This window comes from Hipposideros armiger, unplaced genomic scaffold, assembly GCF_001890085.2.
Source record: "Hipposideros armiger isolate ML-2016 unplaced genomic scaffold, ASM189008v1 scaffold_387, whole genome shotgun sequence".
Lineage (NCBI taxonomy): Eukaryota > Metazoa > Chordata > Mammalia > Chiroptera > Hipposideridae > Hipposideros > Hipposideros armiger.
Genome location: NW_017731737.1, coordinates 1,346,418 through 1,368,800, shown reverse-complemented (window position 1 = coordinate 1,368,800; position 22,383 = coordinate 1,346,418). Strand labels below are relative to the sequence as shown.

Here is a 22,383-nt window from a genome sequence, read left to right as displayed (position 1 = left end):
CTATTCACAATACATCTTAATAAGTACAAACCATACAAAATCTCCCTTTTGTTTTTCATTGGTATGTAGCACAAAATATGTTACAGAATTGCTTTTGTTTGCTATCCAAGACAACATAGAACAGAAATGAAGAACATGTTCATAAATATGATGCAGTTTTCTAGAGAAGTGTACCATTGGACAATTTTATTACTGGGCAAAATAGAAAATGTACTCAGTTTAAAGAGCAGTTAAGCATTTGCCAGTCAGTGAATTGCAAATATTAAGTGAACATCAGCAGGGTAATATTTGCAACATACACATTTGGGATATATTTCAATGCTGTATTAACTGCCTGCAGATATTTTTGTTTTGTTTTGCTTTTCTTTATGCCAATGAAGATCAGATTTGTAATAACCAGGAGGTAGAATTACCTTTAATGAATTATTCATGCAACTTATTGCCAGACCCCTAGTCTAAAAATGCCAGGACACTGGGCATCCTGAGTGAGATAAGATTGCTACGTGAACATGTAATGGAATGTGCTCATAACCCTGCATTGCTTCACTTCTCAGGGAACAAAAGTTGCTCTTAAGCTTTGGCCATAGTTTGTGGAAAGTCTACTGATTTAAGGCAAAGAAATCTAAAATGGAATAATTAACCTAAAATTAAGAGGCGGGGGGAAAGAAAAGAAGAATTTTTTGTTTTCTATCTTAGAGAAAAATTTTAGATCTGGATTTTTTTCAGAAATGTGTAGCAAAAATAAACTATAGTGACAATAGTTCCTCAAAATTTAACCTGGAAAGATGCAGAGTTGAGGAAATGTTTAATGCTATTTCTCATCTATTGGCTATTGTTTGTAAAGAGCTGAAGAGTTACCAATTCCATACCTTTATTAAACATGGAGTTTATTTGTAGGGGATATAAGCCAATAAAATTTCTGAAACTGTCTTATATAAATGAGAAATACCTTTCAGAATGTACAAATCATTTATTTCACAATACTTTTCAGTAGTACACAGTATGGAATCAGTAGCCATAGAATTGATAAAATATGTTGGCCATAAATTGCATTTAAAAAATATACATTTTTATGTAAATATTTTTATACATATGCATATATATGCACATGTTCATACATATGAGTTATGTTAAAATTCATGTATGACAGGTTTAGATACTGTAAATGAAAAACTGTTAAGTATTTTATTACACGGAAAATTACTTAGAATAAATATTAAGAAGATAAATTTTATATATGTATATAAATATGAAGTGTGCATCAATTTAGATAAAAATAATTTGTTCTATTATAACTTATTAACATTGTACTTTTTAATCCAAAACAGTTATAAGGCCAAGAGAATAAGTATAAACTGAAATCCTTCATCGTAATGACCATTTAAAAAATTTTTTTGAGAGAATTAAAACTAATATTTTGTTTTATTAACAATTATATTACATGTAACCAATGATTTTATATGTTCTATTTGATCTCCAAAATCCTGTTCAGTCACACAGTACAAGATGTAATGAGAGACCTTGGTTTCATTTGGAATTTGTTTTAATAACATAAAACAAAACCTCAAAATACTGTAAGCAAAATAATGTTAGATTTTAAAATGTAATTGTTTAAAAATTATTTGAATTAATAATTTGAACTCATTAGCATCAAAATTTATCTTAATGGTGTATTGGAAATTACCAAAATATTAATTGCTGACTTTTAAGTTATCATCCTAACTAACATAGATCGGTATCACTAGTTTGTTTTGTTTTGTTTTATTTTTTTCATATGGGATTTTGTGATGTTTCCCTTTACAGGATCGCAATATACATAGTAAGCAGTAGTCAAAAAAAAAAGTCTTAAGGTATATATACACTTAACATGTTCTGTGAGATATTTTAGTACTTCAATTTGAGAGAATAAACTTAGAACTAAAAAAAAACAAACAAATTTGCTTCCCAGAGGAAAATTTTAGATAATTGAGAGCTATTTATTTATTAAACCAGAAATAAATGTGTACCTAAAGCTTGGAAACTATGATAAATAGTAGGGACATATTGGTTACTAAAACCAAACATGTCTCCCTGCAACCTTATAGAACATACAGTCTAGTGGAGGAACCAGACATTCATCAAATAACCATCCAGATACATGTCAATTTCCGCCTCTAGAGTGCTGTCAAGGGAGATTTTCTAATTTCATGAGAACACATAATTCATTGAGTTGTATCCAGTCAGAGAAGTTGGGAAAGATATTCTAAGAGGGTCAGAATGATGTTTCATCTCAGTGTGAAAAGGAGCTTAACTCAGCTGAGGAATCAAAAGAATGGGATGCACAGAAAAAGAAACATATACATAGTGAGGCTAGAAAAATAGCTTGAGGTCAGACAGTAAGCCATGTTAAGGATTTTGGTCCTTATTGTATTGTCATGTTAAGGATTTTGGTCTCTGTTCTAAAAGTCATGGAAAGCCAATTTTTAACAGCTTTTATTAGATATAATTTGCATACCTTAAAATTCACCCATTTTAAGTGTGTAGTTCAATGATTTATTTAAGTTAATTTACAGAGTTGTGTAAACATCACCACAATCCAGTATCATATATCTGTTGGCCGTCTCTATGTCTTCTTGGAAAAGTGTCTGTTCAGGTCCTCTGCCCATTTTTTAATGGGTTTGTTTGTTTGTTGTTCAGTTGGTAGGAGTTTTTTATGTATTTTGGATATCAGCCCTTTATCAGAGGTGTTGTTTGCAAATATCTTCTCCCATTTGGTTGGTCACCTCTTTGTTTTGTTGGTGGTTTCTTTTGCTGTGCAGAAGCTTTTCAGTTTTATATAGTCCCTTTCATTTATTTTAGTTTTTACTTCCCTTGCTTTTGAGGTCAAATTCATAAAATTGTCTTTAAACCCACAGTCCATAGCATTATTTATGGTGTCCTAGGCATGGAAACAACCAAAGTGCCCTTCGATAGATGATTGGATAAAGAAGATGCGGTATATATACACAATAGAATACTATTCTGCCATAAGAAAAGATGAAATAGTGCCATTTTAGACAACATGGATGGATCTCGAGATTATTGTGCTAAGCGAAAAAAGTCAGACAAAGTACAGAACCATATGACTTCACTCATATGTGAGATATAAAACTGAAAACAACAAAGGAACAAGACAAACAAATAAAGAAACAAAAACTCATAGACACAGACAACAGGTTAGTGGTTACCAGAGGGTAAGGGGGGAGGGAAAGGCAGAAGAGGGTAAAAGGGGTCAAATATATGGTGATGGAAGGAGAACTGACTCTGGGTGGTGAACACACAATGTGATATATAGATGACGTATTATGGAATTGTACACTTGAAACCTATGTAATTATACTAACATTGACACCCCAGTAAATTTAATTTTAAGAAAAAGCATTTTCATTACTCCAATAAGATCCCTCATGCCCATTTACAGTCACTCCCCATTCCCACCCCTAGACCTAGCTGACTACTAATCTGCTTTATTTCTCTATAGGATTGTCTTTCTGAACATTTCATGTAAGTAGAACCATCCATGTTGTACCATATGGCAAGTTCATTCATTTTTATGGATTAATAATACTGCTCCATTGTATCTGTTCCATTTTACATGTTCACCAGTTGTTGAACCTTAAGGGTGTTTCTACTTTTTGTCTGCATGAATAATGTTGCTATGAACATTCACATTTAAGTCTTCATGTGGAGCTATGTTTTCACTGGGTCATATGGTGACTTTATATTTGTGTTTAAAAAACTGCTCTTGTAAAGTGGCTGCTCCATTTTACATTTCCGCCAACAATGTATGAGAGTTCTAGTTTGTCCACATCTTGTCAACACTTGTTATTATCTGTCTTTATTACTATAGCTTTCTAGTGGGTATCAAGTGGTAGATTAACATGGTTTTAATTTACATTTCCTTAATGACTACTGAAAATGAGCACCTTTTTATGCAACTTTGAAGAAATTTGACTGTTGGTTGAGGAGAAGGGGCTTGCTAAGGAAACAAAACAATTAGCCAGACAGAGAAGAACTAGAAGAGTGTATCATGGAAGTTGAGGAGAAAAGGAAAGAAAGGTTAACAATATTGGTGCTACTGAGAATCTAAGAAAGGGGAGAACTAAGGAAAGTACTTTAGTGTGCTAAGATGTGGGCATTTGTGGCCTTACAAGCAACCCACCGGATAGAATGGGGTGAACTGAAGCCAGACTGGAGAAGGTTGGGATAGGAATTGGAGTTGAAGAAATGGAGAAAAATAATTGGGAGAACTTTGTTGGCATATTTGTAAAGGGAACAAGAGAAATTCCTCAGCAAGTTGAAAGGGTTATAAGCTTGAGAAATCATTTTATTTTCATGGGATAAAGTTAAGTTTATGTAACATCTATTAGAACAAATACAACTGAGAGGAAGTGATTGGTTATATAAAAGAGAAAGGATAATTTACAGTGTAATATATTTATTCATTTATGTAGCATACTCGTATACTAAGTGCCTAAAATATGCATGGTGGAATGTCCCTTGCTAGTATTCTGAACCAATTTTAGACTCTTTTTTTCAAATAGCAATCTCGCAAGTATAAAATGGTCAAATGAAATAATGTCATTGAAAGGCGTTCTTATAAAAACTTCTATATTATGTTTAGTTAACATATTATTCATTCTGGCTAATAAGTGTCTTCTCTCACTGAAAATCTGTTTAAATCAACTGATATGATCTTTTCAGGCCAACAGTTGTTACCCTATTCCGGTTTTCTACAAGTATCTGGTCCTACAGGGAAAAGCCTTACTGAAATAACTACCTGATGCAGCCAAACAAGAAAAAAATTTTTTTCTCACTCTTAAACTAGACAGATAAGGATTTAGTGGTATCGTGAATATCTCTTGAAGTCTTACTCTACACAGCTTCTCTTTTCATCCATGATCTGGTGCCTTCACTTAGGCATCTGAATCACTTCCCTTGTTTTTTTCTGTTCTATATCCAGAAGAGAAAGTCATTGAAGTTGTGGGAAAAGGAATCAAGTTAGTGAACTCTCCCTCTCCCCTGCGACTGGGGAGATGAGGGTGACAGACACTGCTGGATTTCTCTGTCATTTCAAGTTCATGCTTGTTTATTATCATACACCCAGTTTAAATTTTTAAAATCCATTTTCAGCCTAGGGATGAGTTGAATGAGACATAAACAGAAGATAGCTAGAGCTTTCTGGAAAAGTTGGCTTTTCTTATTTAGATCCTAAGCATCCCACATTGCCATTTCATTGCATGTGGGCTTCATGGATATGATAGCTTATAGTAGCAGCAATGATAACGTATTGCAATCATGAGAGAAAGGCCACAAGAATCATCTTTATATCCTTGTGCCATTGAGCCAAGGTAACTGTCTATCTGTGGAGCACAATTTTTTTTTTTTTTTGCATAAGAAAAACAAACAAACCTTAAGCCACTCTTGACTAGGGTTTTCTTATTTGCAGCCAAACAGACTGTAACTCAGGGGCAGGCAAACGTTTTCTGAAAAGGACCAGACTGTAAATGTTTAATGCTCTGCAGGCCACATTTTCTCTGGTGCAATTCGTCGCCTCTGATATTTCAGCATGATAGCAGCCATGGACAATATATAATCACATGGATGCAGCTGTGTGCCACTGAAACTGTGTTTACAAAAACAGGTGCCTAGCCAAATTTGGCCCATGGTCATAGACCTTTGCTCTGATAAAAGATGAAACTGTATTTATGTTCTCGTTAGTTATTGAAGTAGTCATTTCCTGGTGGCTGGAGACTATTTATGAATGAAGTCAAAACTCCATATATGAACAGAGGAGGGGAGGGGTGCCGGAGGCAACCCAAAGTTCATCAGTTTCTGTCTCTGGCTAAGAGACATCAGAATTTTAGGAGGACTTGGGAAGGTCTTAATTTCTGTATTGAAGCACCTGTATTCAATATAATAACAAACATTTTATTTATTATATATTTTTTGTTTTGCCTAGTTACTAGTATTAAAACAGAAGTATTTTTAATTCCTTTTCTGTACAAATCTGTAATATTTTAACAACATTCCAGGTCAAATACATGTTTGTGGGCCAACCTGGAAGTCTAACTACTACTTATGATATTGTGTCTATAGGAAATGAAGCCCAATTACAAACAGCTAAACTACAAATTAATTTGTGGATCCAAACATATTCATAAATTCTTCTTACATATAACTCTTCTTACATATAACTGTTCTTAATAAGTCAGATTTTCAGTGCATAAAAATGACTCCTTAGGTATTGGCCACATTAGGAAACTGCTTTAATTTTATCTTGGTGCTAAAATATTTAATAAATTAATGCCATATTGCACCATTGGTATCATACCAGTTTAGGAAATTTAATGCAGTTTTCACTTATGCCTAAGTTTCTAAGCAATAGCTTTTACTTTGAGAAGCAACAACTTTAAAATACAATACTAGTTGTACTACTAGTTGTAATACTAGTTGTAATACTAGTTGAAATGTATTTAGCAGACTCTGTTAAACTAAATATTTAGTTTGTGGTAGTTTCTTGAAATAATACACCTTGATGGTGTTGATATTATTAAGCAATATGAGTTTCTTAAATTTATTCACTTCGGAGATGAACTATGTTCAGAGTACCTGGAGCAATTGAGATGATAACATTTTTAATTGCACATTTTAAATGAAATAATTTGAATGAGTTTTGAGATACTTTAGGTTTCCTTTTTCTTCTCCTCCTGTACCACCTCTTCTTGTGTCATTCTTCTTTCCTTTCTTCTCCCTTCTTGAATAATTCTACTTACAATAGGACAAAAAATCAAAATCAAATTAATTGTGAGGCACATCAGAGTCAGGATTTGGGGGATGGGGGAGGTAAAATAGAATAAAATGAACAAAACCACTAATGAGGAACAATCTCTGCAGGAAATAATATTGTTAAATAATATTTTTAAAGTAAGTTGGTTTGGATACATATGAGTTTTAGGCCTAGAAAAAGATACATTGAAAAACAATTCATACCAGAGTAAAAGACACAAAGAGGAAAAATGGAATAAAAAGAAACCATAAAGTGGAGAAATATGGGATTTTTAGCAACCAGAATATAATGAAATTGGTCATTCTCTTCAATCATCATCAAGGACTTTGGGATGGAGTAAAGGAATAATGAAGATAGAACTCTCAAACTTATTTTATGCAATATGTTTTGTATTGTATCATTTTAAACATATATATAATGTCACTTTATAAAGGGATATACCCTCAATTCGTATATATCATGTAATAAAGTGACTTTCATTCCTTTTTTTAAAATGTTGATTGCAATACATTATATTGATTTTAAAGTTATAAAAAATAGTGGTATACTGGAAAAGGATTTGGGAGTTACAAATGTAATGTCACATCATAAGCACAGAGTTGGTGTTCTGTAATGCAAGTTTTATTCTAATGGGAAATATGATTTATTCTGAACGTACAAGGTGTGATCAAAAGATATGGTGAATGTTTAAATAAAAAAATTATTACAGTAAAAGACACATTGCCATTAATCCCCCTCAAAATACTCCTTCTCACTTTGAACACTTTATCCCATCGTTCTTGCCTCTTTCTGAAGCAGTTCTGGAAGTCCTCTTTCATGAGTGTCTTTACTTCATCCTCCATCATGACAACACTCCGTGTCACACATCGCTTCTGGTACGGCAATTTCTGTCAAATAAAAACATTACAGTGTGTCCTCATCCACCTTATTCACCGGATCTGGCACCGTGTGACTTCTGGCTCTTCCCCAAAGTCAAAATGACCATGGAAGGGAAACATTTTGAATCAATTCAGGACATTGAGGCAGCCATGACAGCGCAACTAAAGACACTCATTAAGGACTTACCGTGTTTCCCCATGTATAAGATGCTCCCATGTATAAGACGCACCTTAATTTTGGGGCCTGAAATTTGAAAAAAAAAAAGGTATTACATAAAATTATTGAACTCAAGTTTTAGTCAAAATAAAATTCAAATCCTCATCACTGTCAAAACTCCCAACCATTAGCTTGTCCTCATCTGTGTCTGATGACGAATCACTGTCTTCATATATTGCCTCATCCTCAATTCCATCTATGGCATTTGAAATGCCACACTTCTTAAATGACTTGACAATGATCTACAACCACTGTGTAAAACGCACCCAGTTTTTAAACCCCAAATTTTTCAAAAAAGTGTGTGTCTTATACATGGGGAAATACGGTAGCTATGAAAATTATAAAGATATTCGTAACATAAGCATTTGGACTAAATACTTCAGAAATTGTCAACTGGTTTTGCAATATTTTGAGATTGAAATACAACACAGTTCTCTATTTATAATAAAACATGTTCCAGGTTCAAAGAAAATGTACAAAACTAAAACTATTATTCTGATAACATATAAGGGAAGTTTTGGTCATTAACAAATGTGTGTGTGTGTGTGTGTGTATATAATTTTATTTAAGGGCTTATTTTCATTATTTAAGAGGCCTAGTTGTGGGCCATAGTTACATAGTTTGGCATATGAATAAACTAGCCTTCAGCTATAGATTAATGGAAAATTAGAGATGGACCCAGATTATCTGATGGATCACATGTGAAAGGTGTTTTTTGTTTTTTTTAAAATCTTTCAAAATATTAGTTGTCTCATCACCCAAAATAGAAGAGATGGCTTCATCTATATTTTTCTCTTAACTCTATATATTATAATACTTTGAAAAAAATGTATGTTGTTAGTCCTCTTCCAATTTGGGTAGTTATTTCTTTTTTTGCTATGATAAGATCCTTCTAAATGACTTAACAATATCTTTCTGCCTACCTGGTACATGTAAAATAGAGACTATAAAGTATAGAAATTGGTCATTTCTAAATTATAGAAATTGAACAAAACTGTCAATGTAATATTTTTAAATTAAACATGTATTTTAAATTTAACATTTACCAGCATTGTTTTAGATTCCAGAGCACTGAACTGTCACCTTGAAATGACAATTTATGTTCCTGCCAAAGCTTCAAAGGAATTGTTCTCAAACTCAGGTATTCATCAGCGTGATCTGAGGAGCATTTGAAAAATGTGGATGCCTGAATTTGATCTCAGAATTAGGGTATTCTGGAGTGGGTCCCAGGCATCAATAGGCCTAATACAGACAAAGCATAGGATAATAATACAAAATATGTATATGTATTCTGACTTGTTATCATGTGCCAGAGTGGAAGCCTTTAACATGTATTGATATATTAAATTTCTGAGGCCCAGGGAAGTGCAGCTCCTTGTTCAAGTTTGCACAATTTGCAAATAAGCAATGGGGCCCCCGGTGCAAACCCAGCCGACTGGCTCATGGGCCCATGCCCTTCAGTCCTACACTCTACTGCTTCTGTAAGTTTCCTGCCTTCAAGGAGCATCAGAATAGCTGAGGAGATAAAGAACTATAAAATAATTAAAGGTTACATTCTATCATACTGTCAACAGGAAGTAGAATTTTAGAAAAAAAATTCTGTGTTAGCTAAAGCAGAGGAAGAATGATTCAATGAATTGTGACTTATTGGTGGAGACCACTAGAAAGAAAATCATGGGCCCAGTTTTGAATCTGGCTCTGTTATTATTAATTTGATATAAAGTTATCTCTTGCAAGTTATAGACATGATGCAAGTATTTCTGATAATTAGTATACATATAGTTTTACTGGTCAAAACTGATTTACACATATATATATATATATTTTTTTTTGCAACAGGGAATATTTTTGTGTGTTTTCTTCTTTACCGCCCCCAAAGGATGTGCTAGTGCTTGGTTCATAACTCATCTATGCTATAATGGTTAATTGTGCATTTGGATTGTGTACATTCACATTCTAACTTGTTTTCCACAATAAAATCCCCTTGAAAGTGGGAATTGTGACCTTATCACCTTTGGCATCTGTTTATGCTATTATCATCATGAAAAATTATATGTTGAATTTATAAATGAATGAAGCCCTCATCCGAAATCAGTAAAAATGTTGTTACAGTGCTCTTACCTTCTAGGCATTTTATTGTAACAGTGAAGGGTCCTTTAGACCTATAATCCTATTAAGAAAGATGCTACTACAGGATAAGTAGCTCGCACCAGAAACAGAATCATCAAGGAGGCTGCAAAGAAAAAGAGATGCTGCTTTCATCAGGAAAGTTTTGCTAAGAAAAAACTGTTAGCTGAGCAGCAACAAAAAAGTACTTGCTGACGCAGGTGGTCATCTGACCCAAGTTCTTATCTCCTCATTGGCTAGTAAGGCCCCTGCATTTTGGGTAGCTAGTCTGCACGTAGAGTGGCATGGTCTAACACACTTTAAAAGATAATAATTTTATTTTGTTCTCATTTCCTTTTATAAAGCAATGACTCTAAATCAGTTTTTACAAGGACCACATTTTGCTTATTCAGTCCATATAACCCCATGTACCTATTTTCACCTTCAGGCACCAGACCACTCTGAAATATATTACTCTCCTTAAAGAATTCATATTAAATTCCGATTTGCCAACTTTCATAGCAGCATAATTTATATGAGAAAGAGATGGAAAAGGACCGTGCTCTTGATAAGTGTCTGGTCAAATAATATAATAGTACATCCATGCAATAAATATAACACAGCTGATAAATGAGCTATGCACATCTGTATGTGTTCAATGATACAAGTTAATAAAATGCAGTGTAAATGAAAACATAAAGGTTATGAACTGTGTTATTAGAATAATACCATTTGTGAAAAAAAATACACACATTTGTGTATATCTAGACTATTTCTGGAAGAATATCAAAGAAACTGCTATGAGTAGATGCTTTGGGGAAGAATAACTCAGTGACATGGGGAGCAGGTTGGGAGAGAGTCTCACTTGTGCCTGTTGAATTTTGTAGCATTTGCCATTTATTTAAAAATGTAATTTTAAAAATCTATGCTCGGTTTGACCTCATCTGGTATCTGCATGTTCTTGGACTGCTGCCTATTGAAGAGATTCCCTAAGGGTCTTTTGTTTGTCGCACCATGGGTTCTCAGTAAATGTTCAATGAACGAAGGATGGCTCAGCTCTCCTCCTTTTACTGTCTGCTCTCAAGAAATGCCAGCATCTAAAATTATTGCATTGTATACATACAATATTGTATTAGTTTCAGATGTACACCAAAGTTTTTGACATTTATGTACTTAAAGAAGTGATCACCATGAAAAGTCCAGCAACTATCTGACACCATACTGTGCTATCACAATATTAATGACTATATTCCCTATGCTGTACAGTACATCCCCATGGCTTATTTGTTTTATACCTGAAAATTTGAATCTCTTATTCCCCTTCACCTTCCCCCCCCCTTTTTTAAATTTTCAATTGCAGTTGACATTCAATATTATTTTGTATTAATTTCAGGTGTAAAGCATAATGGTTAGACATTAATATAATTTAAGAAGTTAGCCCCCTGATTAGGCTAGGACCCACCTGGCACTATATGTAGTTATTATCATATTATTGACTATATTCCCTATACTTTATTTTACATCCCCATGACTATTTTGTAACTACTAATTTGTACTTTTTAATCCCTTCACCTTTTTTCATCCTGCCCCCCAACATCCCTCCCATCTATCACCCCAATAAGTCTAGCATCTATCTGACACCATGCAAAGTTATTGCAGTATTATTGACTGTATCTCTTATGCTATACCCTACATCCTCATGACTACTGTGTAACAACCAGTTGGTACTTCTTAATCCCTTCCCCTTTTCACCCACCCCTAATCCCTCTGCCATCTGGCAACCATCAAAATGTTCTCTGTATCTATGAGTTTCTTTCTGCTTTGTTTGTTCATTTATCTTGTTCTTTAGATTCCATATATAAACAAAATTGCATTGTATTTGTCTTTCTCTGTCGGACATACTCCACTCAGCACAATACCCTCCAGGTCCATCCATGCCACTGCCGATGTCAAGAACCCATTCCCTTCCATAGCCAAGCAATATACCATTGTATATATGTACTACCTCCCCTTTATCCATTCATCCATTGATAGACACCCAGGCTGCCTCCACATCTTGGCCATTGTAAACAGTACTGCAATGAACATATGGAAGCATATGTCCCCTTGAAGTAACGTTTTGGTTTTCTTTGGATAAATACCCACAAGTGGGTCATTCTTCCTCTCTTTTTATAGCCTTTGTTTTAAAGGCTATTTTGTCTGGCATACATATTGCTACCCAGCTATTTTTTTTTCTTTTTCATTTTTATGAAATATCTTTATCCCATCCCTTTACTTTCAGTCTGTGTGTGTCTTTTGAACTGAAGCGAGTCTTATAAGGCAGCATATAGAAGGGTCTTCTTTTCCAACCCTCACCTCTTTGACCTTAAAGCATTTTACCTAGAGATATTCCAGGAAGTGCTAACTCCTATAGTAATTCATTCAGCATTCGAACAATCGGTTGCTAATTGTCTAATGATAGCAGAAAACAAAATTTTATTCTTAGAAAGATATTGTCAGATCATTTTTACAAGGATGTTGTGACTATTGCTTTAAAGAACAATTATAAAGGTCATTATTAGGTGATCAAATAGTGAAATAGTAACTTTTGTTGTTAACTACAAATATTTATTTGACTGGGACCCCATTCTAGGATATTTTGTTTTTCCTACTTTGTCAGTTCAATATTATATTCATTTTTTATAGAAATGTTAGATCGTATTTTTACTCATATTCAAGTTGCCTTGTCAGTAATTATGCTTAAATATATTTAGACATCCATTCTGTGATATATCTTATTTATTTTGTATATTTTACATTTTCAATAAAAATCATCCTAATTAATATGTTAAATAGGTAGCAATGGATATAACATAATTTAATTTTGAAAAAGATAAATTCAGTCCCCATTCATTTTTTTCAACTACTTATTACAAAATGAGATTTTGTGTTTGTTTTAGCTACAGATCATGTTTCTGTCCAATCAAATATAAGTTGACAGACATCTATTACAAATTGATTGCTCATAATTGCTGCGGGCTCAATTGCCCTTAGTCCTGTACTTTTTTTCTTAGATAAAGTTTTATATTTATTGCTCATAATATTATTACTCACCCATTTTTTACCAGCCAGGAATTTGAAGTTTAGCGAAATCACATTTTAGAAGTTTTTACATATTCCTACGTACCCCCAAAATGGAATTGATATGTGACATGATACCACGGGATCATGTACACTTATGATCTAGTGTTTTGTTCTTGAAATAAACTTGTATGCATTTTTATGTTTTTTTCTATAGTGCAAAAATAAAACACCTATGGGGAAGATAAGGAAGCTAAAAGTTGTGTGCTATAAAATACTAAGATACTAATAATACACACATTTATGATTTCAACAGAGTTCTAAAAATGAATTCCATACTGTGTAGCAACAAAAGTGTTCAGTGCAAGACTATTATTCTATTCTTGTCACATTTGCATTTGACTGCGTTCTAAAGATTTCTTAATTTTAACTTTTTGCATTCATATAGTGGAAACCTAACAAATGTCAATAGATTTAACAACTTGAAATGCATGGCAAAAGGTCATTTCATGCTTGTTGACCCATCGTACCTCATTGCATTCTTTAGAAATACAAATAATGTTTTTCCACTTACCATTCTTTGTTGAAATGCTGTGAGAACATTTAAGTGTAGTAAAAATGATGTCTAGTATAAATAAATTACTTTTTAAATCCAAAATCAAATTTATGAGCGTCGCTGAAGTTCTGCCACAAAGAATGTTTCTTTTCAATGTATAATGAAGATTTATTTTCTACAAGATATTATGTTTTGAATCACAATCAAGATCAAAATTTCTTGACTTCATGCTATTTCAATATCAAGTTTGAGATATCACATTATTAAATTATCCTATCACTAACCTTTTTGCATCAACTTCATAAATAGTCCAGTAAGTATTTTTTTTTTTACTACATGTATTGGTTTTCTCTTGCTACCATAAAAATTACTACAAAAACTTAAAAACAGCATCCTTTATTATCTCCCAGTTCTGTGGGTCAGAACTCTGGGCATAGCAGAGCTCAGCTGGATGCTCTACTGACAGCCTTATAGAGTGAAATCAGGTTGTCAGCGGGGCCGGGCTCTTATCTGGAGACTGGGGGAAATCCACTCCCAAGCTCATTCATATTGCTGTCAGGATACAGGGCCTTTAGCTTGTAGAACTGAGGTCTCTATTTCCCGGCCTCTGTCACCCAGGACCAGTCTTGGATCCTAAACGCTGCCTGGGTATCTTCTCATTTCCCACGTGATGGTCTCCAGCAATGATAGGTTGATATCCTCTCTTGTACTTCGCATCTCTCTGGCTTTTTGTTCTGCAACATCTCTCTGACCCTGGCTGGAGAAATTTCTCTGCTCTTAAAGGATGGTGTGTTTAGATTGGACCCACTGGGGAAAATCCAGGATAATATCTGTATTGTAAGGTCTATAACCTTAATTACCTCTGCACATAATATACTGTAATCAGTATAATATACTGATTAGAATATACTGTATAAGAATATACTGATAAGAATATACTGGATAAGAATATACTGATAAGAATATACTGTAATCAGTATATTCTGCCCTATACTGATGCACATTCACATAGTCCAGAGATTAGACTGTGGACACCTTTGGAGGGCCATTCACCTACTACACTATGTTTTAAACTTGTCTTTTTTTCCCCCTACTTTGTGCTAGGAAATTTTTCTACACATATTGGTAAGCTTAACATTTTAGGAAGAAAAATCAAGCCTTATGAATACAGTCCATCTTGTATTAATAATTTAAATATATTTTTGTACTTGGATTTTAATTGGAAATTGATTAAGATCATAAGTTGTGCATGAGTGCTTAAAGCTCAAAATCTGTAAAATGCTGATTGGTTCAGGTCTGTACATAAATCCACCGTTCTTACTGATTATTTTTAAATTCAAAGCCTCACACTAAAAAATCCAGCCCACAAATTTACTTTCCAGCTTGTTACTAGATTGCTGCTTTTCTGTTGCATCAACTTTATTTTTGTGCGTTGAGATTTTCCCCTTTGAACCACAGAACCCATTTTCTGAATTTCCTAAGTTCATCTCTCACTGTCGTTTGTACAAACTCCATATATGTGTCCTATAAGCTGTGAAGATGTTTAAGGGCAAAAAATGTTCCATCTGTTTCTTCAGTTGAAATTAATTTTTAAATCTTAATATTTCTAGAAACTTAGGTGAGAAATTAATCTGTTAATCATTTCTTAAAAACCCTACTACAAATTCATGTTTAAAAGTTCCTCTTTAGTATTTATTTTCCTACATTTTCATATTCAGGGAATTTATTGTTGGGTACTAGTTATTAGCTTCATATCAATTACAATTACAATATATTTTATTTCACTTTGATAATTGTGAAAATGATAATTCAATGTCATAATGCCTAATTGGTTCTTAAATATGTATATAATTTAATTCTATACGTATTTTTTTTCAAAATGAATTTCAGATTGTAGTAAGTTGAGTATTTTGGTTTGAGAGTGAGTGTATTCTTAGTAAAATTGTTACAATGCGATTATTAGTATGTCAAATATAATAATCATAGAAATCATTGAGTTTTAAAATTAGAATTTCTTATGCAATCTCAATTTTACTTGTACATGTAACTTTATCTGAAAATAATGACCCTATTAGAATCTGACTAGCTTAGAGATATTTTTGTTCATAAGCTGTATATCCTGTGGGTCATATACCCTTTATGCCTAAGATACTGAAACTCCAGGGGAAACAGTATTAGTTACCTGTACCAAAATGTTGTATTTGAAGGACATATGACAGGAAAAGATTTTTCCTGTCATGCAGTTTATCTATTCTCAAGGGCCATGCGCCAGTACTTCTGTCTCTATTCCTCTTAAATGTATGGCTTGATACAGTATCAGCAAGGGATGAATATTTTTAGAAAGGGAAATATGCAGGAAATCAGGAATACAGTCACTTACATACGTGGCTCCTTGTGCAAAAGGGAGAAAATAGGTTGTTGTATACTGCACTGTGACAGGGGTTTCAAAAATAATATTATATATTTCAAATGTGTTTTAGGTATATTTTCCCCCCAATTTTCTGTTACCATATTCTTATTGGTAAAAGTTATTTTTCAGGATGAAATAATGAATATAATTTTATCATGTAACTTGCTGAAATCAAGTCTCATTCTATACTTAGATCTTGCTGCAACATATCAGAAACTAGATGAGGTACATTTATATCCCAAATCTCTTCCATACCTTGGAGAATTCAGTCCTACCTCCTACACCTTAATATTTAGGGACAGAAAGTTATCAAAATGTCTTATAGTTTGACTTAACTGAAAATCACATTAAGCTATGTGTATTATTTGAAGGAGATGTAGAGATTGGTACCTACTAGCTCTCTAACCTATTTCCAGATAGATAAACTATTCCCCAGTGACACACACCATGTCGTAAGCCAGCAGCCTTTTGGGGTAATTCATGGTATTAACTAGTGCAGTATTCTTAACTATGCTGCATTCTATTTGTTACTAATTAAAGTTAAAACACTTTTTTTTATGAATGATGTTAAATCAATTAGACTATTAGAGATTATTTGCTAAGTAGAATATCATCCTACGTTTAATTGGGGTTAGCCTCTCCAGTATCCCAGTTGGCTGAGATATGCTAAGCGTGTTCTGGGTGGAGGGGCAAATCACTTTAGAAACAAGTTCTTCACTGCATATATTCAGGTTTTAAAATCTGTGGTTAAAACACGATTTCTTATTAGAAATTTGCTTCATTGGAAACATATCAGAAACACATTGAATCTGTAAACACAGCGTGTGGAGTACTTCGGCTATATCTCCTCAAAAGTTGTTCCCCTTGACCCGCCCTAGTTGCGCTTTTGTTAGTAGTCTGAGAGGAAGCGGCTGTCACGCGTCTCCCATGTCCTTGTCTTAGAGCTGCCTAGGAAGTGAAAATCATTTTCTCGAGACACTGACACAAGAAAATATTAAAAAGTAGGAGAAACAAAATAAAGCCAAAGGGATAAATATCAGAAGCTCGCTTAAACAGCGTTGGCCCCATATAATTGCTTTTCTGTCAAGCAGGATTATTAACAAATTTGGACATCTGAAAATTAAATTAACAGCCTGAAAATATTTTACAGGATGAGATAGAGCATGATACATGAAACATAATGATCCCTCTGAAATTCAGCCAAGCCAGTGCAGCTACTCATTTAGACAGAAGACAACTAGTTAATCATCACCAAGCAAATTAGACAGAGCAAATTAGTTGCTACATTCCATGGTGTTAGCTACCAGAAAGAGTATAGGCCACTAATTAGAATAAAATAACCCTAAGCATGTTATTATCTCCATAGAAAAAGAATGCAAAATTGTAGTTTGAATCACTTCTATCAAAGCTTGAAGCCTAGGTTATGTGGGTATAAATTACATGTGCAAGTGTACGTATGTGCATGTATGTGTTTTCACGCATATATTTTAAATAGCAGTAGCTTTAGCATTTTCTTGCCCTTGACCGAATTAAGTGTAAAAAATGTTTTCCAAGGTTACTTGGAATTATTTAGGAATACACAAACACACCCCCCCACACCCCACCCCCACACACACACATACAAAACACAAAAACATTTCTAAAAAGTGTGATCCCTTTGATTGAAGATTAAAGTAGCCACTTCCTATACTTTTTCTTGTACAGTATTAAATTATTTTTTTTCTTTTAAAAAGTATATTGCTGTTGCATGTGAAATAAATATTTGGACTTAGTTTATTACTGGAGATTAATCTAAAATCATATTTTGTGGCCTTAATTAGCATTCATTTACGTAATTGTCATTCTCAGCCCCATCATTTCCATTTTTCACTAACTTGAACAATGTTATCTTCTGCTGTTTGCACTTTAATTTAAATTTCTATTAAGGTTTATGAACAATAATAAGGTCCTGTTTGAATATTCATTAGCTTCTGAATTGTGAGCTATGAAAAGGTGCTTTCTTTTACCTTAATGAAACTGGCACAGCATGGGACTGATCAGTTGTGACATTTGATGTGAGGCATCCAGTGAATTTTCTCATTGTTTATTGACACATCTTGTCCAAACAGCTCCCTCGCAAGTGAGCGGAGTAATGAAGGAGAGAGTGCTGCAGCGGAGTGTCGAGCTTTCCTGGCAGGAACCAGAGCACCCCAATGGAGTCATCACCGAATATGAAATCAAGTATTACGAGAAAGTAAGTGCTCAGAACAGCTGAAATGTACATGTGCGGTGTGTCTCATGTCATCCTCCTGCGCTGTAGACTTAAGTTGGTCATTATGCCATCTCTTTGGAGGTCCTTCAAAATCCATGGTTAATGTTAGCCATTTTTAATAACTATCTCCCTACATTTCTGATTCATTATTATAGTTATGATTTCTGTGTATTAAATTTCTGTTACACAAATGAAAATACTCCACTAGTAGTATATTTATTTATTCAATTTTTGGATATCATACTAATTAGATGTAGGATGTTTTAGTGCCACAGGAACCACATAGCCCAATGTGTTCTTTTTTTTTATGTTTCTTTTAGGTTGTCTGTTTTGGCCTTTAATTATTTATTTTATTTATGTGACTTCATTGATAATGATGGTGGTTTCAAATAATTTAATAATTTGAAAAAATAAGATTATTGTCTGCAATAAATGTGTAATAGTCTCTGAACTTTATAATTAAATGATGATCTTCCACTCCTTTAAATTCCTCCTGATATTTACTTCATATATGTTATATTAATCATATCCACCATTTCTTTATACTCCTCTCCCCATGAAAAATAGTATGGCTAAATCCCAAGGGCTGCCCCATTAATCTCCATAATGGCTACATTTTAGTAAATAGTGACATATATCTGAGCATATGAGTTCATTTATTCCTGACCCATCTGGTGAGAGGGGGAGGGTGGTGCATCTGTTCACACGTTGTTATCTAGGCTCAACCTCACAGGAGGACCTGGTTCAAGGTTTGAGCATGGGACTATTGCTATTATTAATAGTAATGGTAATAATAAGTCCTACTATTATTGACTTAAGTGAGTTAGCTGAAGTGCTGTAATATACGTAACCATTTTAACCATTTAGACAGCATTTAAAAATAGGAGCCTAAAGCTTTGGAAAAACTTGGGGACTGAATCAAGTTGACTAAATAATTAAAATGCACATAGTGCGTTGGCAATAGATAATTTTTTTTCCCTTTGAAGAAAAACCAGATAGTTTAAGATTAGTTTCAATGTTCCAATTAAGTTTATTTTGACATTATTTTCTTTGTGAATTCATGACTTCCACAGACAAAGTTACATTTTAAATACCTCATTTTTGTACCAGGGAATACATTTTTTTTTGTCCCATTAAATGTGTTTCTGAGGAAATACTTGTTTTGTTTTTAATGTTGGTTTTTTGTCTGTTTTCCAATGAGCTCAAACAGTTATAGTACCTTCTGAAATTTTATCAGATTTCAAAACCAATAAAATGAATTTTTAAAATATGTTAGGTAGTAATGAGAGTGAAGTTTCTCACCCTGCAACAAAATACTTTGCAAATCCTTACTCTGGAATAAATTTGTTCAAATAGTTACTTTTCTATTTTGCATGACAGAAACAGAATGTATCTACATTCCCTAAATTTACAGATTAAGTAATCATTAAAAGAGTAATGATATTGCATTGTAATATATGTAAGCATGTGATATATATATAATATATATATAATTATGTTACCTAATACCAGTTATGTCTAGTTCTTTTATTTGAGATAATACATATTTATAATACCAACTATTATTTTTATGAATGATTATAATGAAGACAATCACTTATCAGCTTTACTAAATCTAGTTTAAATGTACATTTTTTACACTTTTGTAAATATCAATGTGAAGTCAAATCAAACAACCAGACTGACATTTTCTGATTTCAGTGAATAGTTTTATTACCAGACACAGTTGAGCACAGGTATTTATTATAGAACAAATAATAAACTGTCTAAAATTGTACATTTTGATGAGTAGTTTTTATAGTTTTTTTTCATAAATAGCCCATTAGAGTCATATCAATTAACTTTTAACATTTTATTCGTTTGAATATTTTTTGGCATTTTTGTAATCTTGAATTTTTATATTTATGTCATTCTTAGTTTTATTTTAGATAATATGATAAACACATTTTAAACTCTGCAAGCCTCAGTTTTCATATCTAAAAAATGAGGAAATTGAACTAAGTAATTTTTAATGTATAATCAAACCATAAATTACATAATACTTTAACTTTCATGTTGATATTTTTAATTTAAAATATTCCCTTAATACTATATTATAAAATTGGTTTTATTCTGTTAGATGTTCAGTTTTTAATGAAAACAATTGATAACGTCACTATGGTAGTGGTGTTAGCTAAATTTCTTGATTTAGTAGCTTTTTTTCATTTTTACCATATTCTTTTTTTGCTTGGTGAATACCAGTCAGGAAAAATATTAAGAGAACGGCATTATGAAGTAAAGACCTCTACTAAACCATAGATGTTATAGGTGTACCCATGTTTTGAGCATTAGGACATTTGATTACCCTAGTGGCTAAATAGTTCTTGCTGCCATGCCCTCTACCACCAAAGCAAAAGCTCAAAACATCAGAAATGTTTTAACAAAATTACTTCTCTTTGAAATTTGTAGAACAAAGGTGTGTGTTCACATTTATATTTTATATTATCTTAGAAACAATTCAGTGTTACAATATTGAACAGGGTACAGTGTAGCCTTTATAAAAACAATGCAGACAATTGAAATAAATTGCAAGAATTGGCTGTCAAATTGCAAGGTTGCGATCACAATTAAATAACCCCCTATATATTGTTTCTAGGATCAAAGGGAGCGAACCTACTCAACAGTAAAAACTAAGTCCACTTCCGCCTCCATCAATAACCTGAAGCCAGGAACAGTGTACGTTTTCCAGATTCGGGCTTTTACTGCTGCTGGTTATGGAAATTACAGTCCTAGGCTTGATGTTGCTACATTAGAGGAAGCTACAGGTAAAATGTTTGAAGGTAATTACCACCTTTGGTTTGGATTCTTATTCTGTATAACTCTGGCATATTTTTTTTAATACTGTGGGTGATAATTTGATTCAAGATAATTTTTACTTTTAAAGGTGAATATATATGTGTATATATATATATATATATATATATATATGTACTTTGTAAAGGTTATTCAGAAAAATAATTTAAAATGTGCTATTCTGTGTTTCAATGTTAGAACCTGGTAATTTAAATTAGTCTCTTTAATACATACTGGGTTTATTAAAAAACAAAACAAAAAAACATGAAGTTAGAAACAGAAGCAGGACTTGTTCAATTGTGTATTGACACAAGCTGTTTTTATAGACTGGAAAATAAATTTACTCTAGTTGTGTCAGTCAAAGCAGCTTTTTTACAGAAATCGCAAATGAAACCAGGATGTACACACCAGGGTGGGCCAGAGAAAGATGATATGTAAGAACCTGTGTTAATTTAAGCTACTTACCCTTTAGCAGTGATTTCAAAAATTGTGTTCGGAAAGATCTTAGAACTTGTATTTATTTTCATTTTAATCATTCCCTTTTTCATTTTTTGTGAAATATTTCAAGCATAATAAAAAATATATCTGAAGTATATATGAAATATTAGGAAGTATATTTAAAGGAATATCTCTGTATCTACCACTCAGCTTAAAAACAAAACATCACCAATATCTTGAATCCTCTTTATTATTTTGTTTATGTTTTATAATGTAACATAGGAACATAACAAAAGTCTATAGTGTATAGCAAATAAGAAGATGCATCTTAGGATGCATGTCCCAGTTTATCATCAGAGTGCAAGTTCAGAAAAGCTTGAGTACCACTGCTGGTTGTTCTTCAGGTAGCTGAGGTCTCAGGTGTGTTTTTGTATTTCAAAATTTTTTATTCCTCCTGATGTTACTGCTCAGGCACATGGTTAACCCAGCTGTTGCCTCCTCATCTCCTTGCTAATCTAGTGTTCCCATGAAATTCTAAACAAATGAAAGAAATATTATACAATTTTTTCCTCAATTTTTAATAAAAAATAGTTTAAATTAAATCAATACAATTTTGATCAAAGTTATTTTGATTTCAGAAAATATTTTTATAGAGCTTTAAAAGGTAAACATTTTAACATTTAAAAAGTTCTCTTGTGTTAAATGCATTCTCATCATCTTCAACTTAGACTGATCTCATGATATTACTTTGTGATTTTTGGCATAATAAAGCACTTCAAGTGTTTTTTCCTATTTTTATGAGTAGTTTAAACTTAAATTAGAAACAT

The 22,383-nt window shown here is 32.9% G+C and overlaps 1 protein-coding gene across 6 annotated transcripts in view; it reads left to right on the top strand.

Annotated features, from left to right (window-relative positions):
* EPHA7 (EPH receptor A7) overlaps positions 1-22,383 on the top strand; it is a 168,998-nt gene that overhangs the window by 119,366 nt on the left and 27,249 nt on the right. For 4 of the 6 annotated variants that reach the window (XM_019663234.1, XM_019663236.1, XM_019663232.1 and 1 more), the window contains exons 6-7: positions 18,144-18,268; positions 20,922-21,105. In XM_019663234.1, the coding sequence (XP_019518779.1) occupies positions 18,144-18,268; positions 20,922-21,105 (309 nt within the window). The remainder of the gene's footprint in view (positions 1-18,143; positions 18,269-20,921; positions 21,106-22,383) is intronic. The other 2 variants (XM_019663237.1, XM_019663233.1) reach the window with 1 other exon arrangement.